This window comes from Danio rerio, chromosome 6, assembly GCF_052040795.2.
Source record: "Danio rerio strain M-AB ecotype USA chromosome 6, GRCz13ab, whole genome shotgun sequence".
Lineage (NCBI taxonomy): Eukaryota > Metazoa > Chordata > Actinopteri > Cypriniformes > Danionidae > Danio > Danio rerio.
The window spans coordinates 40580685-40602566 of record NC_141026.1 but is presented as its reverse complement, the minus strand read 5'-3'; the positions used below and the strand labels follow the sequence as shown (position 1 = coordinate 40602566).

The window sequence follows — 21882 nt, the reverse complement described above, 5'->3', positions numbered from 1 at the left end:
CCAATAAAACTAAACATCCGCAAGCGATTAAGTAGTGCAAAATCATCTCTCCTGTACCTGTTTCATACTGTTCATTCTGTGTGCGCGAGAACTGTCAACACTCCCAGAGACAGTCTCACGTGCTCTGCAGAACTACAGTGATTCGCACCTTTTTTTGTCCACCGAGGTTTTTAAATCTACTAAAATGTCCCTGATTTGGTTTTGCTTTCTTTTTCTAAGAGTGACAGAGACAATAAATAATTAATTCTTTAATCTAAACGGCTCAGAAAATCTTTACTTAATACTCGGAAAGAATGAAATTACATTTAAATTGGCTACAAAATATTTGTACACTATTGGAAATGTGTAATCAACTCACTTGTTGTACTTAAATAATCTACAGATTTTAGTCTTGTAATATTTAGAATTTTTAGAGATTTTTTCTATAAATTTTTTTTCTGTCATTGATTTTTTCGTTTGCTGTCTATTTTATTATATCAATATATTACATATTTTATACATCTCAACTGCTTTGGCAATACTGTACAGAATGCCATGCCAATAGAGCAACCTGTTCTTGAATGAGAGATAGAAGCAGATTTTACCTGTCAGTGGGTGCACGTGGCTCCTAAATAGCATAAAAATAAAATAATTGATTTTTTAAAGCTTATTTCTACATTTTTTTTTTTACTTTAACCCATTGAAAAGAAAAGTTTAAAATAGATAATAATAAAAATAGTGTTAAAGATAAAGTATGTTTTGTTTGTCGGGTATAGTTAACTATTTATGTGCTGTGTGTGTTTCAATCCGATTACCACTGGCAGTATATTTCAAACCTGTGGGATGCAGTTTATAAATCCTAGTCAAATCAAACATACAAACAAAATGGGCAGTTTCATTTCAGCCTGAATACATATAAAATGTGTGTGATTGCAAAGATTTTGCATGTATTCTGCCAATTCCTCTCAACTGTAAGTTGACTAAGTTTCAACTTTGATGAACTACTTCTTGCCTTTCTCACATTTCCGCATCACACCAGCAAACACATGCACTCTCAATCACTTCACTTCAAAGATAATCTCAAGAGAGATGAACTGCTCCATACGGCAGTCATGTATACACAGGCTGAATGTGTGCTCCTGCATGCGTGGATATGCCTGTACTGGTGATATTTCATATTGCTCTCTATTCTTGTCACTCCCTGGATGCTTAACTGTCTCACAGAATAATAATCACACTGACTGCTGTAATCCCTACTGTGCACAGAGGTTTCCCTGATATCCCCACTGCGCTAGGCTTCGATGAGCTTTGCTGAGCTGAGCCAACCCCTGCCACACACACACATATGCATGCAAGCACACACATTCTTGTCCTCGCCCAGCCTGGATCACTGCTATTAACAACACGGCCCAAGTAATCCTAATTTGTACCTCTAAAGGAAGCTAATCCATTATACAGAAATAACTAATCTGTAAAGAGCAAACACCATTCTTAGGCTGGAAAATCCTGTTAGCGTCTGCTTGATTACCTTACCATTAGACTTCTTGTGCAAGCGCTCTAAGTTCAGTCACATGCCTAACCTCATCAGCCGGGCTAATGTCTGCAGCACTGTTGATTTCAGAAACAAATTGAGTTAATATTTCATGCTGACAGGGTCAGTTTTACTCTACAGGAAAGCCATGGTGTAAATGTGGCCATAGTGAATAATTCAAATACCTGATAAGAGGAAGTGTGGCTGTTTTTAATTTTTTATGATCTCAATATTGCAAAAACGCACTGATCAATGCATGAGTGGGAGAAGTGAGTGAAAGGAAATATGTGGGCAGAACAGTTGGGCTGAGTGGAATAGCATTACAGACAGCTCCAATCGGAGTGGTGCACATCTCACATGACGACAAGCATTATATGATGCAACATATATATCCAGTTGAAGTGATAATTATTACCCCCCCCATGTTTAAATTTTCCCCATTTTTTTTTCAACACATTTTTTAACATAATAGTTTTAATACCTCATTTCTAATAACTAAATTCCTATTTATTTTATCTTTGCTATGATGACACTATATAATATGTTACTAGATATTTTTAAGTGACATTTAAAGGCTTAATTAGGTTAATTAGGTTAACTAGGCAGGTTAGGGTAATTATGCAAATTATTGTATACCAATGGTTTGTTCTGCTGACTATCGGAAAAAAATAGCTTAAAGGAGCTAATTATTTTGACCATAAAATGGTTTTAAATAAATTAAAACTGCTTTTATTCTAACCGAGATAAAACAAATAAGACTTTCACCAGAAGAAAAAATATTAACAGACATGATATGAAAATTTCCTTGCTCTGTTAAACATAATTTGGGAAATATTTATAAAATAAACAAAAATCAAAAGGGGGGATAAATAGTCTGACTTCAACTGTATTTTTCTTACAAACAGAACTAAATCGAAAGTAATTAACTGAATAGCCTGATAAATTTCAGGGACAAACTCTTAAATTGAGAAACTACACCATATCTGATTTTTAAAGATGTAAAAGACATCAGACAAGTTTTGGGTTAATCTAGGATTAGTGCACCTTGTTCAAACTCTCACCTTTAAAGGTAAGGTGATGGCTTAAAGAGACAGGTCACCTTAAAATGAAAATGCTGTCATTTACTCACTCTCAAGTTGTCTTAAATATGAGTTTCTTTTCTTGAACATTAAGTAGAACACAAATATTTTGCTTCCCACTAACTAATCGCAAGAGGCTGCGATGTGAAGGGTCACCACAGCGGAATGAACCGCCAACTTGTTCAGCATATGTTTTACGCAGTGGATGCCCTTTCAGCCACAGCCCAACACTGAGAAACACCCATACACACTTGCATTCACACACACACGCACACACTACGGCCAATTAATCAGAACATGCAAACTCCCAATTGACCCAGCTGGGGCTCAAACCAACAAACTTCTTGCTGTGAGGCAATCGTGCTACTCACTGCGCCACCGTAATGGCATGAAATGTATATGCATTATATAATTCTCCCCACCCAGAGCAAATGCGTGACTGCCGTCTGTGTGTGACAAACTTACTAGCCAATTGAATGAGTTCACTATTGTTCTGCCCAACCAGAATTGCGCAGCCGAAATATGCAGAACGCCCACAATAAAAAAACAAACAGGAAAACACGGACAAGTAGGATGATGGCATCTGCCGCTTCAGAAGCATTAATAGACAAATTCATATCAAAGAAAAACAGCATGTCAGTAATATGGGAATATTTTGATTTCAAAGTTACAGACACAGAACAACAATGTGTCATTTGTAAAAGCTGTCGCAGAATTGTTGCCACAGCACAAGGAAATACAACAACCAGCGCCAAAAAAAGCAACACAGGCACCAGGTGATAACTAACGCCATGACTCACTACTGTTTGCTCTAGAAGAAAAAGTAGTGTTTAATTTTTGAATGTTTAAAAACAAATCTGAATAAACATTGAAGTAAGTTAATACCTTTTACAGAATATTGAACTGAAGCTTGACTACAAAATTAAATCGCAAATCAAATCGAAATCGCAAGACCTGTTAAAAAAATTGCAGTTAGATATTTCCCCCCTACTTGCACCGCTCTAGTAAATATACTAAAACAAATGAAAGCAGAAACTTCTCAGGGTACTCAATAGTCTAGACTTGAGTTTGGAACAGCATATCTGGACGAACTATCTTTTTGAAATGTAAAACACCAAACACCAAATCTCGAGCACACATATCCTCAGATTTGACACAATGGCAGAGCAACTCAACATATCTGATATAAAGCTTTCATTAAATATACAATTTAAATATAACCACACCAGCTGAAATGCAACTACAAACATGCAAGTTTTGATCCGCACTTTGACAACTGTCTGACATATTATGATTCCTAAATGTTGTCAGCTTCATGTCAGTGTCCATCAGTTTCACAACTGAATGCACACAGGTCCAGGTGACTGATGATCACTTCTTGAGTCACAGTCAAGCTGTGTCCTCTTGGCATATGTGTCCATCCTCTAGTGGGACTCTAAGCTGACAGCTTCCTCCATTCAGCGCCCAGGTGAGAGGGCTTACCCATCTGCATATTCATGACTGTGAAATAGACACAGTCACCATGGAGACAACATGCTGATGTGGACACAGACTGCCGAGGACTTTTGATACAATCTTTCTGACAGGCATAATCAAGTCTACAGCCAAAACATAGCCAAATATAGAATCTGCTTCATAATGTATTCATTAATGCTTCCATTCAAACTCTTTATCCAAGCACAATGAGAGACAAAACAGTTCACAATCTGCATAATAATAATAATAATAATAATAATAATAAAACACACCAGTACAGTAAGAAGTCCAAGTGTCAAACTTTTGCTGATTACAAAGTACACCACTGCAGTTTCTAATCTGAAAACAAGTGTTTTTCAAGCTTTCCTCAGATCATAGTGAAAAATAATCATCTGACATTGGAAGTTATTTAATTGCTGATGCTGAAATAATTAACATACTAAAAAAACACCTCACAAGGAGTTTAATCTTAAAAACACTTTGCTTGCCATTATTAAGAGAAGCTCAGTCATTCAGATGGAGATTCTCAAGTTTCAGCACCATGGAAAGCTCATTCTGATGGATTTACAGCACATGTGTTTAACAAATAATTCAAGAAATAAACAGACATACCATGTTGACCTCAGACACCATGTCTATGCTCGCCACATCAATACTCATGCCAACTGCAACCGGTGCACCTTGAGAATTGAGAAGAAAAACTTCATTCTTAAGTTCACTGATTGCATTTAATTATTTTATATCAATCTTAGAAAACAACCTTTAAAGAAAGAAATAATAAAGTGACCAACATACCTCCAAAATCTGGTCGTAGACGAATATCATAGCCTTTCAAAAGCTTGTCTACTGTCTCTTTGACAAAAGACATGTTTCCTGGTTCATTGGCGCTAAAAAAGAAAGAAAAAAAGAGGGTTATTCCATCATAACAGCTTAGGAGGTCTACGCTCCCGCGCCATGGTCTCCAGCAGCTCTTCTTACCTTTGAGCACAGCACATCACTGCCACAATTACCGGTAATGAAAGAACACCAAACAGCCTTCGTTTCTGTATTCCAAACATTCCTTATACTCTTTCAGACAAGGAACTGAGCGACAAAACGGACGTTGTAAGGTTTCCTTGCTTAGGTAACAGGTTACGTTATTCCATCAGTGTGTCTTTGCTAAAGAACTCCAATTACTGTCAAACACGCGTAAACAAATCGCCGCGATCCGGGTTTTCGCTCTCTTGCGGAGACTGCGTTTTTTGGTTAGGTGCTCGGGGAATACAATGCATTTTGCCCAAGACACTACCGGAGCTTGCAGCAGGGGAGTCGGTGTTTGGGGCTCAGCCAGATCTCCATCCTTCGGTTTTGACGCCCGTAGCTGTGCTGTCCCGAATCTACACCCTCAGTTGAAGTCTCAGTCTTACGCCTCTTTTTGTGTCAGCTGTAAGCAAAGGAAGCACTTGCGAGTCATTTGGGTAATCTGACTTATTTTGCGCGCGCTCCCAACAAAATATGCCTGCTATCAGATGTTCGCACGTGAGAGTTTGAAACTGAAACTGAAAGCTATTGATTTCGTCTGATGACCGAGCCGACCGGAGTGTGATGAAATTGGTATGAGAGCATGAGGACTTCACTATAAGTAAAGTAGTCACGTGACATTCCACAAGCTTCGGCGCGAACGCAGCTGGCGTGAAGCGCGCGGTCTGTCGACAAAAACTCATCCTACATGTTAATTCAAACAAGAATTTAACACAAGCAGAGTTAGTTATATAGCAGAGACAATGTACGCGAGAAAAAAGTTGAAGTGGACAACTGGAGGGGTTTCCAACTCTTTTTAACTCTTCCTTCGCGGGGAGCAATACAACGGTGAGTATTGTAGGCTTTGGATTCATAAAAGCTCATGTATTTCATCATTGCTGATGGTGGGTGCATATTTAACATCTCTGTCAGAAGAAATCAACCTACAACAACTTAACAATTCCCTGAAGATAAGGATTGAGTCACTATGTGTGTTGTATATGTATTCTTGATGTTTAAATGCAGGAGTGCACGGTTAACTGTATGTTAATTGCTTGGAAACAGAAATTCAAAACCACACACTGGCAGAATCAAAGAAAATGGAAAATTTTTAGCTCATGTTAGTTAACATTTATACTGTCATTTTAATGCAGCAACTACATTTAGAGGATACAGTTCACATACATAAATATGTTACGCTGAATAAATCATTGAAAGAATGAATGGATGAATGAATGAAGTATTATTTCACCCATAATGTTTTGACAATTTTTTTTCATCAAACTTTGTACACATGATGCCCTTTTTGTCATCTGAAGAGTTTATTAAAGAGTTAATACAGCACTTAATACAGGAATTTCTGTATCATCCACAGTACATGAAAATTATGTTGAAATGTGTTTAGCAACACTGTGAATATAAGAAAACCAGGTATTTAAGGTATTTATAATTTTCTTAAGGATATATATATATATATATAGGGCGAGGCAGTGGCGCAGTAGGTAGTGCTGTCGCCTCACAGCAAGAAGGTTGCTGGGTCGCTGGTTCAAACCTCGGCTCAGTTGGCGTTTCTGTGTGGAGTTTGCATGTTCTCCCTGCCTTCGCGTGGGTTTCCTCCGGGTGCTCAGGTTTCCCCCACAGTCCAAAGACATGCAGTACAGATGAATTGGGTAGGCTAAATTGTCCGTTGTGTGTGTGTGAATGTGTGTGTGGATGTTTCCCAGAGATGGGTTGTGGCTGGAGGGGCATCTGCTGCATGGAAACTTGCTGGATAAGTTGGCGCTTCATTTCGCTGTGGCGACCCCGGATTGATGGAAGGACTAAGCCGACAAGAAAATGAATGAATGAATGAATATATATATATATATATATATATATATATATATATATATATATATATATATATATATATATATATATGTGTGTGTGTGTGTGTGTGTGTGTGTGTGTGTGTTTAAGGTGTGCTAAAACATTCTACAAAAATCTACTATAACAACTGCAGCTACTAAGCTAACTGTTCTCCATTTGAGTGTTTCAGACACGTAATCTCCCCCTCTCTCCTTCTGAGAATAAAATTTCAGCTGCACATACTGTATCTACAACAAGTTATGGTGGTATCAAATAGCAGTGCTTCAGGATTTTATTAGAACATTAGATTTATTAGAGCAAGGCCTTTACTGTACCTTTGCATCTGCATGCACACTTAATAAACAGAACATCACCTTATGGAGTGGAAGAAGAATAATGGTACCTCATTGATACCTTCTGTGATATAATCAATATGATATATTACTCGTTCTCAGTTCTTCTCTCCATCAGTAGATATTAAGGCTCCTCCACTGAGCCTCTAGACAATTTTATTATACATAATCAGATTTTCAGTGAGGCTTGACGGTCTGCTGGAGATTAAGCAAAAGTGTAATGGCTTCTACCAAGCTTTAAACACTCATTAAGCTAATCCTGTTAATTTGAACTGTGTTTAAAGAACTGGTCCCAGTTGTTCTGATGGAATGGAAGGGTTGTTTACGGGAGCTGCTGGTGGATTTGACATGGTCAATGGCTGAAGTTAGTGGCCTTCTTAAATCCCTCACGCTGCATTAAGACTGCAATATGCGGACTGATGCCGCCTTAATGCTTTTAGAAGCAGACGCCGGATGTAGAGCAATGTGGCTGAGCTTCCTGGTACTGTTTCAGAAGCTTTATTCCATAGAGGCAAAGGGTGAGACTCCACTAAGATGCTATTGGATGCTTCTTACTTCACAGTACGTCCTCAAGTACATATTACTATTCTGTTCTAGTACGGCAATATTTAGCTATTGATTTGGCACCTGAAAAAGTGTTAGGACTATATCAAGTGTATAATGATAGCCTTCCTCATTTATTAATTGTTAGCAAATGTTCTTAAATCTATTTTAGGGCAGCTGATCCAGACTCCTGTCTGTACCAGGGTTAGATTTCAGTTCACTTGAGTTAAATTGAATTTGAACAGAGTTAGCAAAATCAATCCATAATTGCCACTAAAATTGAATGTAAAGAAAAAAATATTGAAATGATCTGAAATTATGAGACAGCCACATACCAAAACATTCTAATAAACAAAGCTTTAAAAAAGCTTCTTAAAAAGTTTATGCAGACATCGAATGCTGGATCTGCAAGCCTTTGTTGTTAGACAAATAAATAGATGGATGAATTAACTGAAATAAAATTGAAATAAAACCAGGATAGTAATTAGAATTTTGTAGTTCAAAGCTTATAAAAGCTTCGTTAAAAGTTTATGCAGATATCAAATGCTGGATTTGCAAGCCTTCTTTTATATATTAAAATATGTAACAATGTTTTATTTATTGTTTTACAGTTGTTTAATGTAATGTTAAAGATTAAATAGAATCAACTCAAATTGTAAGGGATCATCATGTGTTTTCTATTGCTTGCAAGATAATATTAGTTTTAAATCTGAAAAAAGTTCAATTAAATGTTGGTTATTTGCCAAGTTAAATCAATATCAGGTTTAATCTCTTATACATAACTTAAACATTTTAAACTTATTTTTATAAGTAGCGAAAATATTTTGCTATATTTATTTTACAGCCCTTTTTTTTTTTTTTTACCAAATTTGTTGTTAATCATAGATGGATGAATTGACTGAAATAAAACTGAAATAAAACCGGGATAGTAATTTGAATTTTGTTGTTCAAAGCTTCTTTTAAAGTTTATGCAGACATCAAATGCTAGATTTGCACGCCTTGTTTTATATAAAGAATATGTAAAGATGTTTTATTTGTCATTTTACAGTAGTTTATTGTTAAGTTAAATGACTTGTGAAGTTAAACATATTCAATTTAAATTGTAAGGGATCCTCATGTTTTTTCTAATATCGTTATTTTCTAAAGAAAATACTATTACAGTTTTAAACCTAAAAATAATTCAGCTAATTCAATGTGTTTTTTGCCAAGTTGAATCAATATCAGGTTTAAACTTTTATATATAACTTAAATATTTTAAACTTATTTTTATAAGTATCAAAAAATGTTGCTATATTTATTTTACAGGCTTTTTTATTCACCAAGTTTGTTGTTAGACATAAAAATACATGGATGAATTGACTGAAATAAAATTAAAATAAAACCAGTAAAGTAATTTGAATTTTGTAGTTCATCATATTTATTTAATTTAAGTTTTGCCTCATAAGTTCACTGACCTGAAGTCAAATCTGAATATTAAAATCATGAACTACTTTTCACCTTTAAACCTCAAGGTTAGCATGAATAGATTAATAGAAAGTATTCATTAATGAAAAAAAATCTTCATGGGATTTTTTGTAGCTGTACGTATAGCGAACCATTTCTATGCTCCTTGCAGCATAAACATTTCTAAAGAACGGCTACTATAAGAAGAGAGATGGAAAGCGAGGGTAGCTCTGAACAGCACTTACCCACACACACCCACATCCCATCATCCAAACAAAGCACTCCACTCACACATCATCTGCAAATGCAAAGGCTCCTCAGTGTGTGGGCTGAGCAAATGGCACCAAGTCACGGTCACACACCAAGCCAAATGCTGTTAAAGCCTTTAAAGTTACACTAGTCAAACAGGCTGTGGGAGGACTGGAACCTTTAACTATGATCCCTGTCTCCATCTTCCAAATGACCAGTGTCCTCTGACCTCCCTAATTGTGAGGTATAAGGCCGCGTCCACAAGTTTCGCCCACCAGACTATCAAAGCGATTATCTGATCTACTGTAGAGGTGAGGTAGTATTACTATAAGGGGGAATGAAATCATGATTATACTGGCTTCCACTGAAAGGGTTTTTCCTTCCATTTGTGTCAAATCGCAGTTGCAGAAGACCTCTTTTCTCCACACGCCCCCGCCACCCCCTCCAGATTAAATGGACACAGATAAATAGATCCTCTGGATGGAGTGAATATTGCACTGTGCTGAATGAATAATGCATGTACGTGGCTGACATTGCGAGTCTGATTTGTTTTAGATTGAGACAGAACTCTACAAAATCACTCGTAATACCCAACGAAGGATTCAGACCCCTGCGATACTATGGAAACAGTTTGGAGATACAATCTTTAGTAGAAAGTAACACTAAAAATAACTTGTCATTCAAGCAAAGATTAGTGAAAGAAGAACATTATTGATTATTTCTTGAGACATTACATTTTGGTGTCCACATTTAATTTAGTTTGCAGAAGTGATTGAATATGATTGATTGTGATATGAACATAATTTTGCCAGGGCATTTGAATAGCTCTATTTGGAAATATTTCATTTATTTAGATTGACTTGGGGTGACCTTTTTCTATGCCGTGCATAAAATAAGACATCATAAATTACAAGCAAATATATATATATATATATATATATATATATATATATATATATATATATATATATATATATATATATATATATATATAAAACCTAATAAAAAGCTAAATTAAAAGTTAAATAAATAGTGCTCCGTGTGTTTTTTTGGAAGTCTAAGACTATTGAAATATAGAAATTGAACAACCAAATATAAGATAAAATGGTTATTGTTTTATAAATAATTTTATACAAAAATTTATTCATTCATTTTCTTTTCAGCTTAGTTCCTTTATTAATCAGGGGACACAGCAGAATGGCTTAAACTTAACCAGCATATGCTTTACGCAGCGAATGCCCTTTTAGCCACAACCCTGCACTGTGAAACACCCATACACTCTTGCATTCACACACATACACTAAACCGGAGCACCCGGAGGAAACTCGTGCGAACATGGGGAGAACATGCAAGCTCTACAACACAATCTCACGGTAATTTGTAACTTTTTCTGTTAGTGGCTATTTCGTACGAATTCGTACAATCTAATTCGTTCATTTAAGTACGATTTACTCATCCCCCAATGACGGTTGTGTTTAGGGGTGGGTTTAGGTGCCACGCCTCCTTTTTAAAATCAAACAATCCCGTACGACTGAACTCGTAGGAATTTACGAATAAGCCTCTAAACTGGCAAACGTAAAATACTTACGTTTTCTCATGAGATCAGGCTGAAGCTCTACACAGAAATGCCAACTGACTCAGCCGGGGCTCGAATCAGCGACCTTCTTACCAGTGCTACCCACTGCGCCACCGTGTCGCCCTTTATACAATAATATAAAATAATGTCTTTATTCTTTAATGTTTAATAAATAATAAAATCTTGCTATGTGATTATTGCAGATACACACATTGTGATATCATTACTCAAACGATATATTGTTCAGCTGTAGCTCACTGTGTTCTCACTGCAAGAAGGTCGCTGGTGTGGGTCCCAGTTGGGCCAGGTGACCTTTCTGTGTGAAGTTTGCATGTTCACCCCAGGGGCTTACCCCACAGTCCAAAGACATATAACATAGAACAATTGGATAAACTAAATTGGCCATAGTGTGTGAGTGTGTGTGTGTAAATAAGGTGTTTCCCAGTACTGGGGGCTCAAGAGTAAGTGTACTCTCAGGGTTGGGTTGTGGCTGGAAGGTTATCTGCTGCATAAAACATATGCCAGAGTAATTGGCAGTTCATTCTGCTGTGGCGACCCCTGATAATATTTAGGGACTTAGCCAAAGGAAAGTGAGTGAGTTGGTGAAAATGTATTATCTGAAAAGATTGGTTAAATAAAGTTGCATCACCATTCAACACAACATCTATTTATCCAAACATGAAAATATGTACTGTGCTATTTATTCTGAGCCGTGCCTATTAAATATATAAAAAATAAAAAGTGATCAAGCAAAATAGTATTATTTTTAAAACTGATTATATTGAAGTGTATAAAGTACAAAGTATATAGTATAAAGTGTATAAAACAACATCCTCATGCACCTCATACACACTTACCTTGTGTCATAAATTGCAAACAGCTTTTTATTTCCATCCACAGCATTCCTGCAAAACAGAAAAGGAAGTGATGTTACTATTCCCATGCCACAATTCTAATTTTAGAAAGAACACATTCTGTAAACAAGTGTGATGTTTCTGATTATTTGTACTAAAAAGTAGTAGCAAATAACTCATAATGTTTTTAGTTCAGACATGCTGTTTTTGTGCAGTTCTGGTAATCTCAGTTATTCAAGCTCCGCTTAACATGCACACACACACATACACAACAACAACAACTAGATCAGGTTTATCAGATGTTCACAGGACACAGGTGGACTGTAGAAGAAACAGCTGCTCTTCGTATGAAAATCTCTGAAGTGCACATCAACCGAGTCAATCAGTACACAGACAAAAGCATTTTAAAAATAAATCAATCCCCAAAACACAATATCACATTATGCCTGTGTCTAATGAATTTCCAAGCTTTACATTTATGCATTTATCAGACACATTTATCCAAACCAGCTTACGGTGCATTGAATGTATACTTTTTTATCAGTTCTTACTTTCAATGGAAGTCAAATCCACAATCCATCACTAGCGCACTCTCGCTCTGCTGTTTAAAAGATACAGGAGGAAACAATCTTTAAGAACGTAGAAATAAAATCTTGTCCTAACGGATGCATTTTTTTTCTTCAGAATAGCACTGTGACCATTAAAGCCAACCCAAAGCAGATGTTTAATTTACTAAGTTGAATCAAAGACTTTCTTCGGGTCTCTTGCTGTTACACCTTCAGCGAGCCGTTAGTACACTGTTAGTGAGTGTATTTAACTGGGATTATTTAATGCAGATTCTTGTTACAGATTAAATCTTAATCATTTAAACGAGAATAGCATTGTGCCACATTTTTCACGCTTCTTTTTTTCTGACATTGCAGCAATTTTCCCTGTTGTCCTGTCACCTCAAATCAGAACAATGCGTGTTGTTATAAAAGAAACTAGTTCAATAAGTTCTCCCCACTTACAGCATGCACAACATAAAAAAAAAAAAAAAACTGGAGCAGGTAGAGCTTTCCTTTATCGACTGAGGCACTGCAGTGATAGTCAGCATCAGAAAAAAATGGGATGAGAGTTCCCTCTGATGGTTGTCCTCATTACTACTAGAGCCCACTCTGTTACTCATAAACCAATTCCCAACTCTACTATGTGAAACCATTTTTATCTCTACCAAATCAATATCAGGCTATGCGTCTTTGACTGACACCTTGATGCTTTGATATAGTAGACCTCAAATTAATTTAGCCTCAGGGCGATTCTTTTATACACAACCCCGTTTTAATTGGGAGAAAGGGATAGTCTTAAAGCATAAATATCCCCAGTGGAGATATATAATGGTCGCGTGAAGAGGAATCCAGTCTTCATTAAACAGCTTGGTGCAGGGGGGCTGCCTCAGGGTAAACGCTCGCGCGCAAAATGCCTAGTAAGCAGAATTGTTGGGAAATCCACTCATTTTCGAGCGTCCGCGCTTGTGCCGCACGCAGGCGCCAGTTTAATCGCGCTTTTCTCTGAATAAGCTCAAACAAGATAAGTTTGGAACCCAAGCGGCCGCTCAAATTTCCCTCGGGGGGTAATTATGCAGCGCGCGGAGGTGACGTCCTATTACTTTGGTCCCAAACACGAACAAATGCCACTGGAGTGACAGTCTGGCGATAGTCGGGAGAGCATCGGACGTCCAAACCGGCGACCCGGTAAGCGGAGAATCCTGTTAAACTCTGTAACGCTTCAACGGTTGCGCAGATAAGCGTTGAGATGTCGTACACTAGACTACCACAGAGAGAAGAAGGGGGAAAAGTAGCCTAATGGTCTGTTAAAGGGGATGTGTTGGCTAGAGGGAGAATAGGGGAAGAGAGAAAACAAAGACTGTTTTAAGGGCTGTCTGGTTACTGTCGTTCAATTGGATTTAGGAGTGATGAAGAGGTCTTTGGGATGCGAGGCAAAGGAAGGGATGCTCTGCAGCGGCTGCTCAGTCACTGGATCGTGAAAGAGGACGGAACAATGAGCCTGTATGGTTAAGACTGGATATTTCTGAAGAAGAAGAACAACGCGTCGCACTACTGCTGTAAGCTGAACGTTGCGGGATTTTGCTCACTGCTTCAAAAGGAATTCGTTGCAGTTGTTCAACGTGGATCCACTGCACCATTCAGGTATTTAAGGTAAGATACGAGGCTTTCCACTATCTCCGCTCAACTCTGCTTTGTAGGAGTCACTATAAATGTTCGACAAGTTTAGACGCCAGAGGCTGTTAAAACTGAACATTACAGCTGCTGCAAACTCAGCGCAGCTCCAGCTTTTACACACGATCGTGTTGCAAGAAATCTTATCAATTGGCATTCAAGGGTTATGCACTAAATCTAAATCATATGCACTAATTGCAATAAATAAATAAATAAGTAAATAAACTTGATTAAACAACTTGTTTTAAATAATATTGTAATCAAAATTATATAAATAAATAATAAATTATTAGTGTTATAATTATGCAAATAATGAAAGGTTGTCCTAATTTGACCTGTAATGAATACGATTATATATTATCAAGAATGAATGACTTCTTATGCTGGACTCTTTACAGGTATGGGATATGGACCACACTGCAGCGGCAAAATGAGAAGTCTGTGGGTTGGTGTTTTGTTCATGACTTTGACCTGCCATCTGAGGTACATGTTTAACTTAACTTTCTATTTCATGCCGCATATTTTATTCTAGTTAATTGCAGCAATCAATTAATGTAAGACATTGATATGTCTATAATAGATTCATATCTTAATGACCATTTTATCATTGAGCTCATGGCTGAAACGCCTAATGGACGAGAGATAATACTTGTAGTTATTAATTATCTCTGTGGTCTTGCTCATCAGCCTCTCCCAGTCAACTACAGGGACCCCTAAAGAGTCAGAGCTCAATGATAACATCACAGTATTCACACGAATCCTTGACGGATTGCTGGATGGCTATGATAACAGACTTCGACCTGGGCTTGGAGGTAAACTCTGCACAGATACCATTTTCCACTAAAAAAAAGAGAGAAAACCTTCACATTTGTCAAGATCGTGCTTCAGTGAAAGGTGTTTTTTTTCTTTGTGTATTATAGGGCTTTGATGCTTGGCATTGACCTGGTAGTTATTGTGAAAAGAGGTGTTCAGATAAAGGCAGATGCTTTTTTGAAACACACAGAACGCCTGCACATTCCATTCGTGACAGCGGCATGAAGGACTTTTCATTAAAAAAGATAGAGAGAGAGGGAGAGATGCTGCTTCTTTTCAATTTACTAACTGGGAGGAAAGTACATAGAGGAGGGAAAAAAATCTATGTTTTCATACAGGAGATATTTGCACAGAGCAGAAGCGAAAGCTGAAATTGCCTGGTCCTCTGTAAAAAAATCAAACAGCCACTATTTCCTGGCACTCTCAATTACAGTGTTCTTGCCAGAGACAGAGGTAGAGAGAGAGAGAGAGAGAGAGAGAGAGAGAGAGAGAGAGGATATGAATGTAGCCGCTGACCTTGAGAAAGCTATCGTTCTTTACCAAAGGTGCAGGTTCATTGTTCTGAGAGGTCGAAAGAATGGCATCGTGGCAGAGACAGAGAATAAACACAGGCTTCTCTGTTTCCACGTGAGAAAGAGTTCAAGGGAGCACAGCTCATAACTGTAGCAGCAGCAGCAGCATGAAGGCAATTGACAAATAATGGCATTGGACTTGATTTAGTACTTTGAGAAGGAAAGTGCATGCAGGCGACTGAAATTAATTACTTTTCATTTAAAGTAAATGCAACTAACGTTTACAAAAAAGTGGACAAATCAAAGCATACTTTAGAGGAAATTCACAGATTTAATATAATATACAGACATTATAAATAAACATTATTCATCTCTATGTATTTATATGTTTATTGAAATTTGCGAAGAAAAAGCAAACATTGTTGTGCATTTGGACCATAAAATGAAAATGACAATTGGTCAAAATAAAAAAGACACGTTTATATAATGATTTAATCATGTATTTATGTAATTATGTAAGAATTTGCATAATATATAAAATATTAACTGTGGATTTTAATCACAACAATGAAGCCAATTCTTTCTTTCTTTCTTTCTTTCTTTCTTTCTTTCTTTCTTTCTTTCTTTCAGATTTTTAAATATTTTAAAGCTTCTCTTCCTCACCAAGGCTGCATTTATTTAATAAAAAATTCAGTACAAATTGTAAAGTTGTGTAATGTTGATGCACTAAAACATAACTGTTGAAAAGTAGTTTTTCATTTAATTTAATAATTTATTCCAGTGATTTTAAAAATTAATTTTCAGCTTTATTACTCCAGTCTTCAGGGTCACACGATCCTTCAGAAACCACTCTAATATTAGTTATTATTATTATTATTATTATTATTATTATTATCATCATCATCTTATTAATGGTAATAATAATAAAAACAATAATGACTGGACTAATAATTTTATTTGAGAACACATACAATAAGTAATAAATAAATGTTTAATAAATAATTATTGAACAGTTTGACAACTTTTTATTTACATTAAATAAAGGCTGCCTTGATAAACTGAATAGTTTTCTTAAAAAAAAAAATGCAAAAAAAAAAAAAAACTTTGACCGGTGTATATATTGTATAAAAAAAATGTGTTTTTGCTTCATAGAGAAAGTGACAGAAATCAAGACCAACATCTTTGTTACCAGCTTTGGACCAGTGTCAGATACTGAGATGGTAAGTGTTTAAATCATATCCTTTCTTAATGAAGAAACACCATTCATGTACTTAACATATGGAAATTCCCAACTGAGATCCCTTTTTATTCCCTTCATTTAATCCCACCTCCATTTGTAAAATGACCTCACCTCTGCATCGTTTAATGAAATTCAGAATGTAATGTTTTAGGCAGGACACTGTGAATGACACTACTGTTCATTTTTATACTGAGTCAAAAGACACCTTTGACTTTGCCTTCAGGCAAGGTTGTCACTGTAATTCATGGCTCCCTGTAGAAAAAGTTTATGGGGATGTTTTAGTGAGCCCCTCCACTTCATCAAAGGGAGGGCCTGGGTCCCTCATGATGACCCTGCCTTCAGATTCACACCAAATGATGCATACATTTTCCTTTTAACAGGAATACACCATTGATGTGTTTTTCCGTCAAAGCTGGAAAGATGAGCGCTTGTGCTTCAAGGGTCCAATGGAGATGCTACCTCTGAATAACCTGCTGGCCAGCAACATCTGGACACCCGACACCTTTTTCCTCAACGGCAAAAAATCCATTGCTCACAACATGACAACACCCAACAAGCTCCTGAGACTGAAGGATGATGGGACATTACTGTACACCATGAGGTACCAGTGTGTTTTGTCATTTCAAAGTTGTCTGAATGAATGGATTTGTGTAGTACAGTCATACATTCGACCTTTATTTCAGTTATGGCCTCCTCACCCTTGTGTTACACTGCTGAACCTTCCACTGTCGTGACGGATGTGTTAAACACACATGAGTTCGGCGCTCGCTGAACTCAACAGCTCATGTTCCTCATGGTACAGTCTCAGTGGGACTGTTCAGCTCGCCTCTGCTAAAGCCTACAATTTGCTCTATACATTTTTGATGTCTTTTCACAAGAGGTCACATGAATTTCTGGTTTCATTAGTGGTTCTTTCATGCTTCAGATTCTTTATTTTCTTTATATTTCAAGGGCTAAACTATATCGACTTTGAATAATAATTTAAATTATAGATCAAAAGGTAAGCAATTCCCAGAGTTTTTGCTGGAATACAATTAGTAGCTTTATTTCTTGAGGTCAAAGTAATAGAATCTATAAGTTGTGCTCTTGTGATTTGAGATCAGATACCTGATGCCTTTGTAACTAGTTTTAATAGAATTTTTGTTTTGTTTGTTTGTTTACCCCAGTCTAAATTTGGACTAACAATATATCGTTTCAGCATCGATATCACAATGTACGAATCTACAATAGTCACATCACAGTATATGCAATGTCAAATTAGGATTATGATTAAACAGATAATACAGTTCAAAACATGCAATTTGAGGAGTCGTTGCAAAGTTTAACTCTAATTTATTTTTATGAAACACTTTTATTTGGATGTGTTTTTTAAGGTCTGTGACTAAGATTTCAAGATAATTTAAACAAGTTTGTCACTTTAGTGAATATTAATTGTGTTTAATTATTTAATACAATAGAATAAAGACAATTCAGGGTTATTTTACATTTTAATATTGTCTTTCTATACTTCAATACAGTCCAACAGAAAACCTTAAAGTATTGTTTATTTAATTGCTACAGTATTTTAGTTCTGTTTTCATCTGAGTTTTAATTTATTTTTTAGCACATTTAAATTTATATTTTTGCACTCAACTACAAATAATTCTAATGAATATAAAAATGAGAAATTCTTCAGAAAATTCTGAGAAAATCGCAGAAAAAACATTGCAATGTCATTTTTTTTTCCAATCTTGTGCAGACCTAGTGTAAATTACTCAATCAAACCAATAGCTTACTCATGCTTAATTGAATTGACAAAAATATTGACAATACGGCTGTACAATATATTGTTTCAGCATCGATATCGAAATGTGCCAATCTGCAATAGTCATATCGCAAGATCACAAGAGATTTCAAGCTCATTTAAACCATTTTGACACAAGACTTTATAAAGTTTTCTGGTTAAACAATTAGATTAGATTTTATTAATTTAGGTTTATATGGTTATACAATGAAGACACTGTTATTTTACATTTGTTTACTAAATTTCTACTATCTCAATACTCCACCGAAAGCCATAGTGTTCTTTTTCATTTTTATCTTTGTTCTCTTGTTTTCATTTGTGTTTTAAATGATATTATTTAGTGTATTTTTGTATCATTTTGTATATTTTATGCAGATGTGCTCCCCAACAAAATCATTCCGATCAATTTAAAATTGTGATTTTTTCTACAAATAGTCATCTGGTGTAATTATATTCATGTGGCAATAATTATTGCAGAAAAACTAAATATTGCAATGTCAGTATTTTCCAATATGGTGCAGCCCTAACTGACAACAATAATTACTGTCTAGGTACACTATATACTGCATGCATATACAGGTATACGCACACATACATACATACACACAAACATATAGTGTGCTAATATAAATATATAGGTATAGTAATTATTCAGAAAGGAGAAACTCATATTATTTTCCTCATGTAATTCATACTTTTGCTGGAAAAAACATACATTTGAAAATGTTACTGATTGATTGGAAATATTCAGTTCACTGATGCTCTGAAAACTCATGTCATTTTTTTACTTTTTACTATACCTCTTAGGCCCACACGGAATCAGATTTATGCAGATGGGGCAGAACATCAATAAATCCATTTAATTACTTGTTTAAATATGTGTAAATTTATATTTTTTTCAGATTTTTAATCAATTTCAGTAATATTATTGACTAATATGATAGTGTTCATTTGATTTATTTACATTACAGTTTGTAAAGTAATACTTTCCATCTTTTAGTAGATATATTATATGATAGACTTGCATCGTTTACCAAATAAGTGGCTCTAGATGGATTTGCATTGTAAACATTAAATAGAAGTTTAAAAGCTATTACTTTTCATTTTATATTTAAGTTTTTAGTTACGATACTCCTAAAATAATTCAGCATAAATCTGCAGATTTTTTTTTTTTTTTTTTTACAAAATTCTCTGCAGAAATAGCAAAAAATATCTGCATATTCTGTCTAGCTCTACTCATTATGTTAGTCAGTTAGGTTTATAAATTCAATTTGTTACTACTATTTATAGCATTTTTTTCACAGGTGTTTAATAGGCTCTATTTTGGAATGCTGCTATAACATACGGAGGCAACAAATTATTCTTTTTTTAATGTCCGTTAATATATTGTGTTTATAAAATGTACATGCCTAAAATAAAAATCCCGATTGATTGAACATTTTAACTGAATAATAATTATTGAACCATTCTTTTATTTATTTCTTTAATTTTTATGCTCTCTCTCCGCCGCCCACATTTGTCAACGCCACCAAGCTACAGTATGTGATACCAAGCTATCACATAGCTTGCTCTATGTGTCGTTGTGTCATGTAGTTACATTTTTTTAAGAGGTCAGGTTTGGCGTTAGTCACGGCGAGGGGTATGTGACCATGTGAAGCCTGCGCCAGACTATACGCTGCGCTCGATGTAGAAGTGTAAACAGAGCAGGTCACGTGACTCCACACAGGGAACGGAAAGTAATTTAAAAAAATTTACCTTAAAAAAATTTGACCGATTATAGGTTCTGAATGTAGATTTCGATTACTTTTCAACTAATCTCCCAGCCCTAGTATATACTGTATTTGGTTTATTTTATTTTCTCTATGTGCCCTGCCTTCGTGGACCAGTCATCCAGGGGTGATCCAACAAAAGGGTGTTCCATGGTAAATAAAACAAGAGCAGGTTGAGACCGAGAAATAGAAACAAAGGAAAGAGAGAAAGCGAAAGAGGGCATGTGGCTGTGTTTTATGCCCCTGTTGTTGAGTTGTTCTTCACAGACTGTCTGCTCCATTACTCGCGGTACCAGGGCAGAGGGAGAGAACACACACACACACACCCACACACACAAACACACACACACTAACACACACTCTTTCTCTGTCACACACACACACGCGCACACAGTTTCTGCTCTCAATGCTATCATCAGCAACAATCTACTGCCAAGTACCGTGCACTGCTGTGTTAGTGCTGTATAAAAGATGCTATTGTTGTTCTCAAATGGCATCAATACTAAATTTACTCTGTAGTAGAATCTGCTTGATTAAGTGCTGAAATTTTATGTGCACAATCCTTATACTGTTTAGATTGTGGTGGTTATGTATTTAGTTCCTTCCGAGGTTACTGTTAAGGGGTCATGAAACCTCCCTCTTTTAGTTCAGGTCTACCTCAGAATTAAAAAAAAAATGCTTCATGATTGGCGTGGAGCACTGCGAGCAGAGGGAGGAGTGTGCGTGGCCGGCAGAGCAGGGGCAAAAGAGGGGAGCAAACAACTGTCAGTTGGTGCACAAAATCAGACAAAAAAATAAATAAATCAGACACAAAATGTAAAGAGACCCATGATTTTATAGTTCACAAAGTTAAAATGTAAAGAAATAAACAGTAAGCATTTTTAATGCTCTGCTACATAAACGATAGGTTATTCGTAATTTTATTTAATATGTACACATAACACGGGCGTCAATGTGGCGCAGTCTATAGCTCAATGGGCGCATTTCTGTGTGGGGTTTCCATGTTCTCCCCCTATTGGCGTGGGTTTCCTCCGGCTGCTCCAGTTTCCCACACAGACCAAAGACATGCACTATAGGGGAATTGAATAAGCTAAATTGACAGTAGTGTTTCTATTTGAATGCAAGAGTGTATGGGTGTTTCCCAGTGTGGGGTTTCGGCCGGGAGGGGATTTGCTGTGTAAAACATATGCTGGATAAGTTGGCAGTTCATTCTGTTGTAGTGACCCCTGATTAATAAAGAGACTAAACCGAAAAGTAAATGAATGAATGAATATAGACATAACCACAATTTGTTATATCATTATAAATATAATCATGTATATATAAACACTATAAATGAGGAGGACTTCTCTCCTCCTCAATCCCCTGGTCTGAATGCAGACACAGTGAAGCATGCAGCAGGTCTCTTGCCCTATCTATTTCAATCAATAACTCTGCCGGAAATCTGGAGGGTTTTAAACATAGGCAAACACAGTAGCACAGATATCGGATGAATGTCTGAATGGTAACAAACTCAACTGATAAAAGTCCACCAATTTCCAATTTTCTTACAGCTCTCCTGACAAAAATACTTGCTATACACAAACAGCTTTGCAGTATCGGCCCTGACAGCATCG

General features: G+C 36.2%; 2 protein-coding genes across 6 annotated transcripts in view; one reads left to right on the top strand and one right to left on the bottom strand.

The window, feature by feature from the left end:
* gabrb3 (gamma-aminobutyric acid type A receptor subunit beta3) overlaps positions 1 to 21882 on the bottom strand; it is a 138855-nt gene that overhangs the window by 89338 nt on the left and 27635 nt on the right. For 2 of the 4 annotated variants that reach the window (XM_087257617.1, XM_087257619.1), the window contains exons 2-4: positions 11934 to 11981; positions 4861 to 4952; positions 4678 to 4745 (exon numbers count right to left, since the gene is read on the bottom strand). In XM_087257617.1, coding sequence (XP_087113743.1) covers positions 4678 to 4745; positions 4861 to 4952; positions 11934 to 11981 — 208 coding nt within the window. Of the gene's footprint in view, positions 1 to 4677; positions 4746 to 4860; positions 4953 to 5043; positions 5658 to 11933; positions 11982 to 21882 lie in introns of those variants that run through there. The other 2 variants (XM_087257616.1, XM_087257618.1) reach the window with 1 other exon arrangement.
* gabra5 (gamma-aminobutyric acid type A receptor subunit alpha5) overlaps positions 5464 to 21882 on the top strand; it is a 59895-nt gene continuing 43476 nt past the window's right edge. Inside the window, exons 1-6 of one of the 2 annotated variants that reach the window (XM_087257627.1) lie at positions 5464 to 5913; positions 13880 to 14128; positions 14548 to 14632; positions 14837 to 14961; positions 16627 to 16694; positions 17095 to 17315. In XM_087257627.1, the coding sequence (XP_087113753.1) occupies positions 14550 to 14632; positions 14837 to 14961; positions 16627 to 16694; positions 17095 to 17315 (497 nt within the window). In that variant the 5' untranslated portion in view covers positions 5464 to 5913; positions 13880 to 14128; positions 14548 to 14549. Of the gene's footprint in view, positions 5914 to 13615; positions 13664 to 13879; positions 14129 to 14547; positions 14633 to 14836; positions 14962 to 16626; positions 16695 to 17094; positions 17316 to 21882 lie in introns of those variants that run through there. The other variant, XM_087257626.1, reaches the window with a different exon arrangement.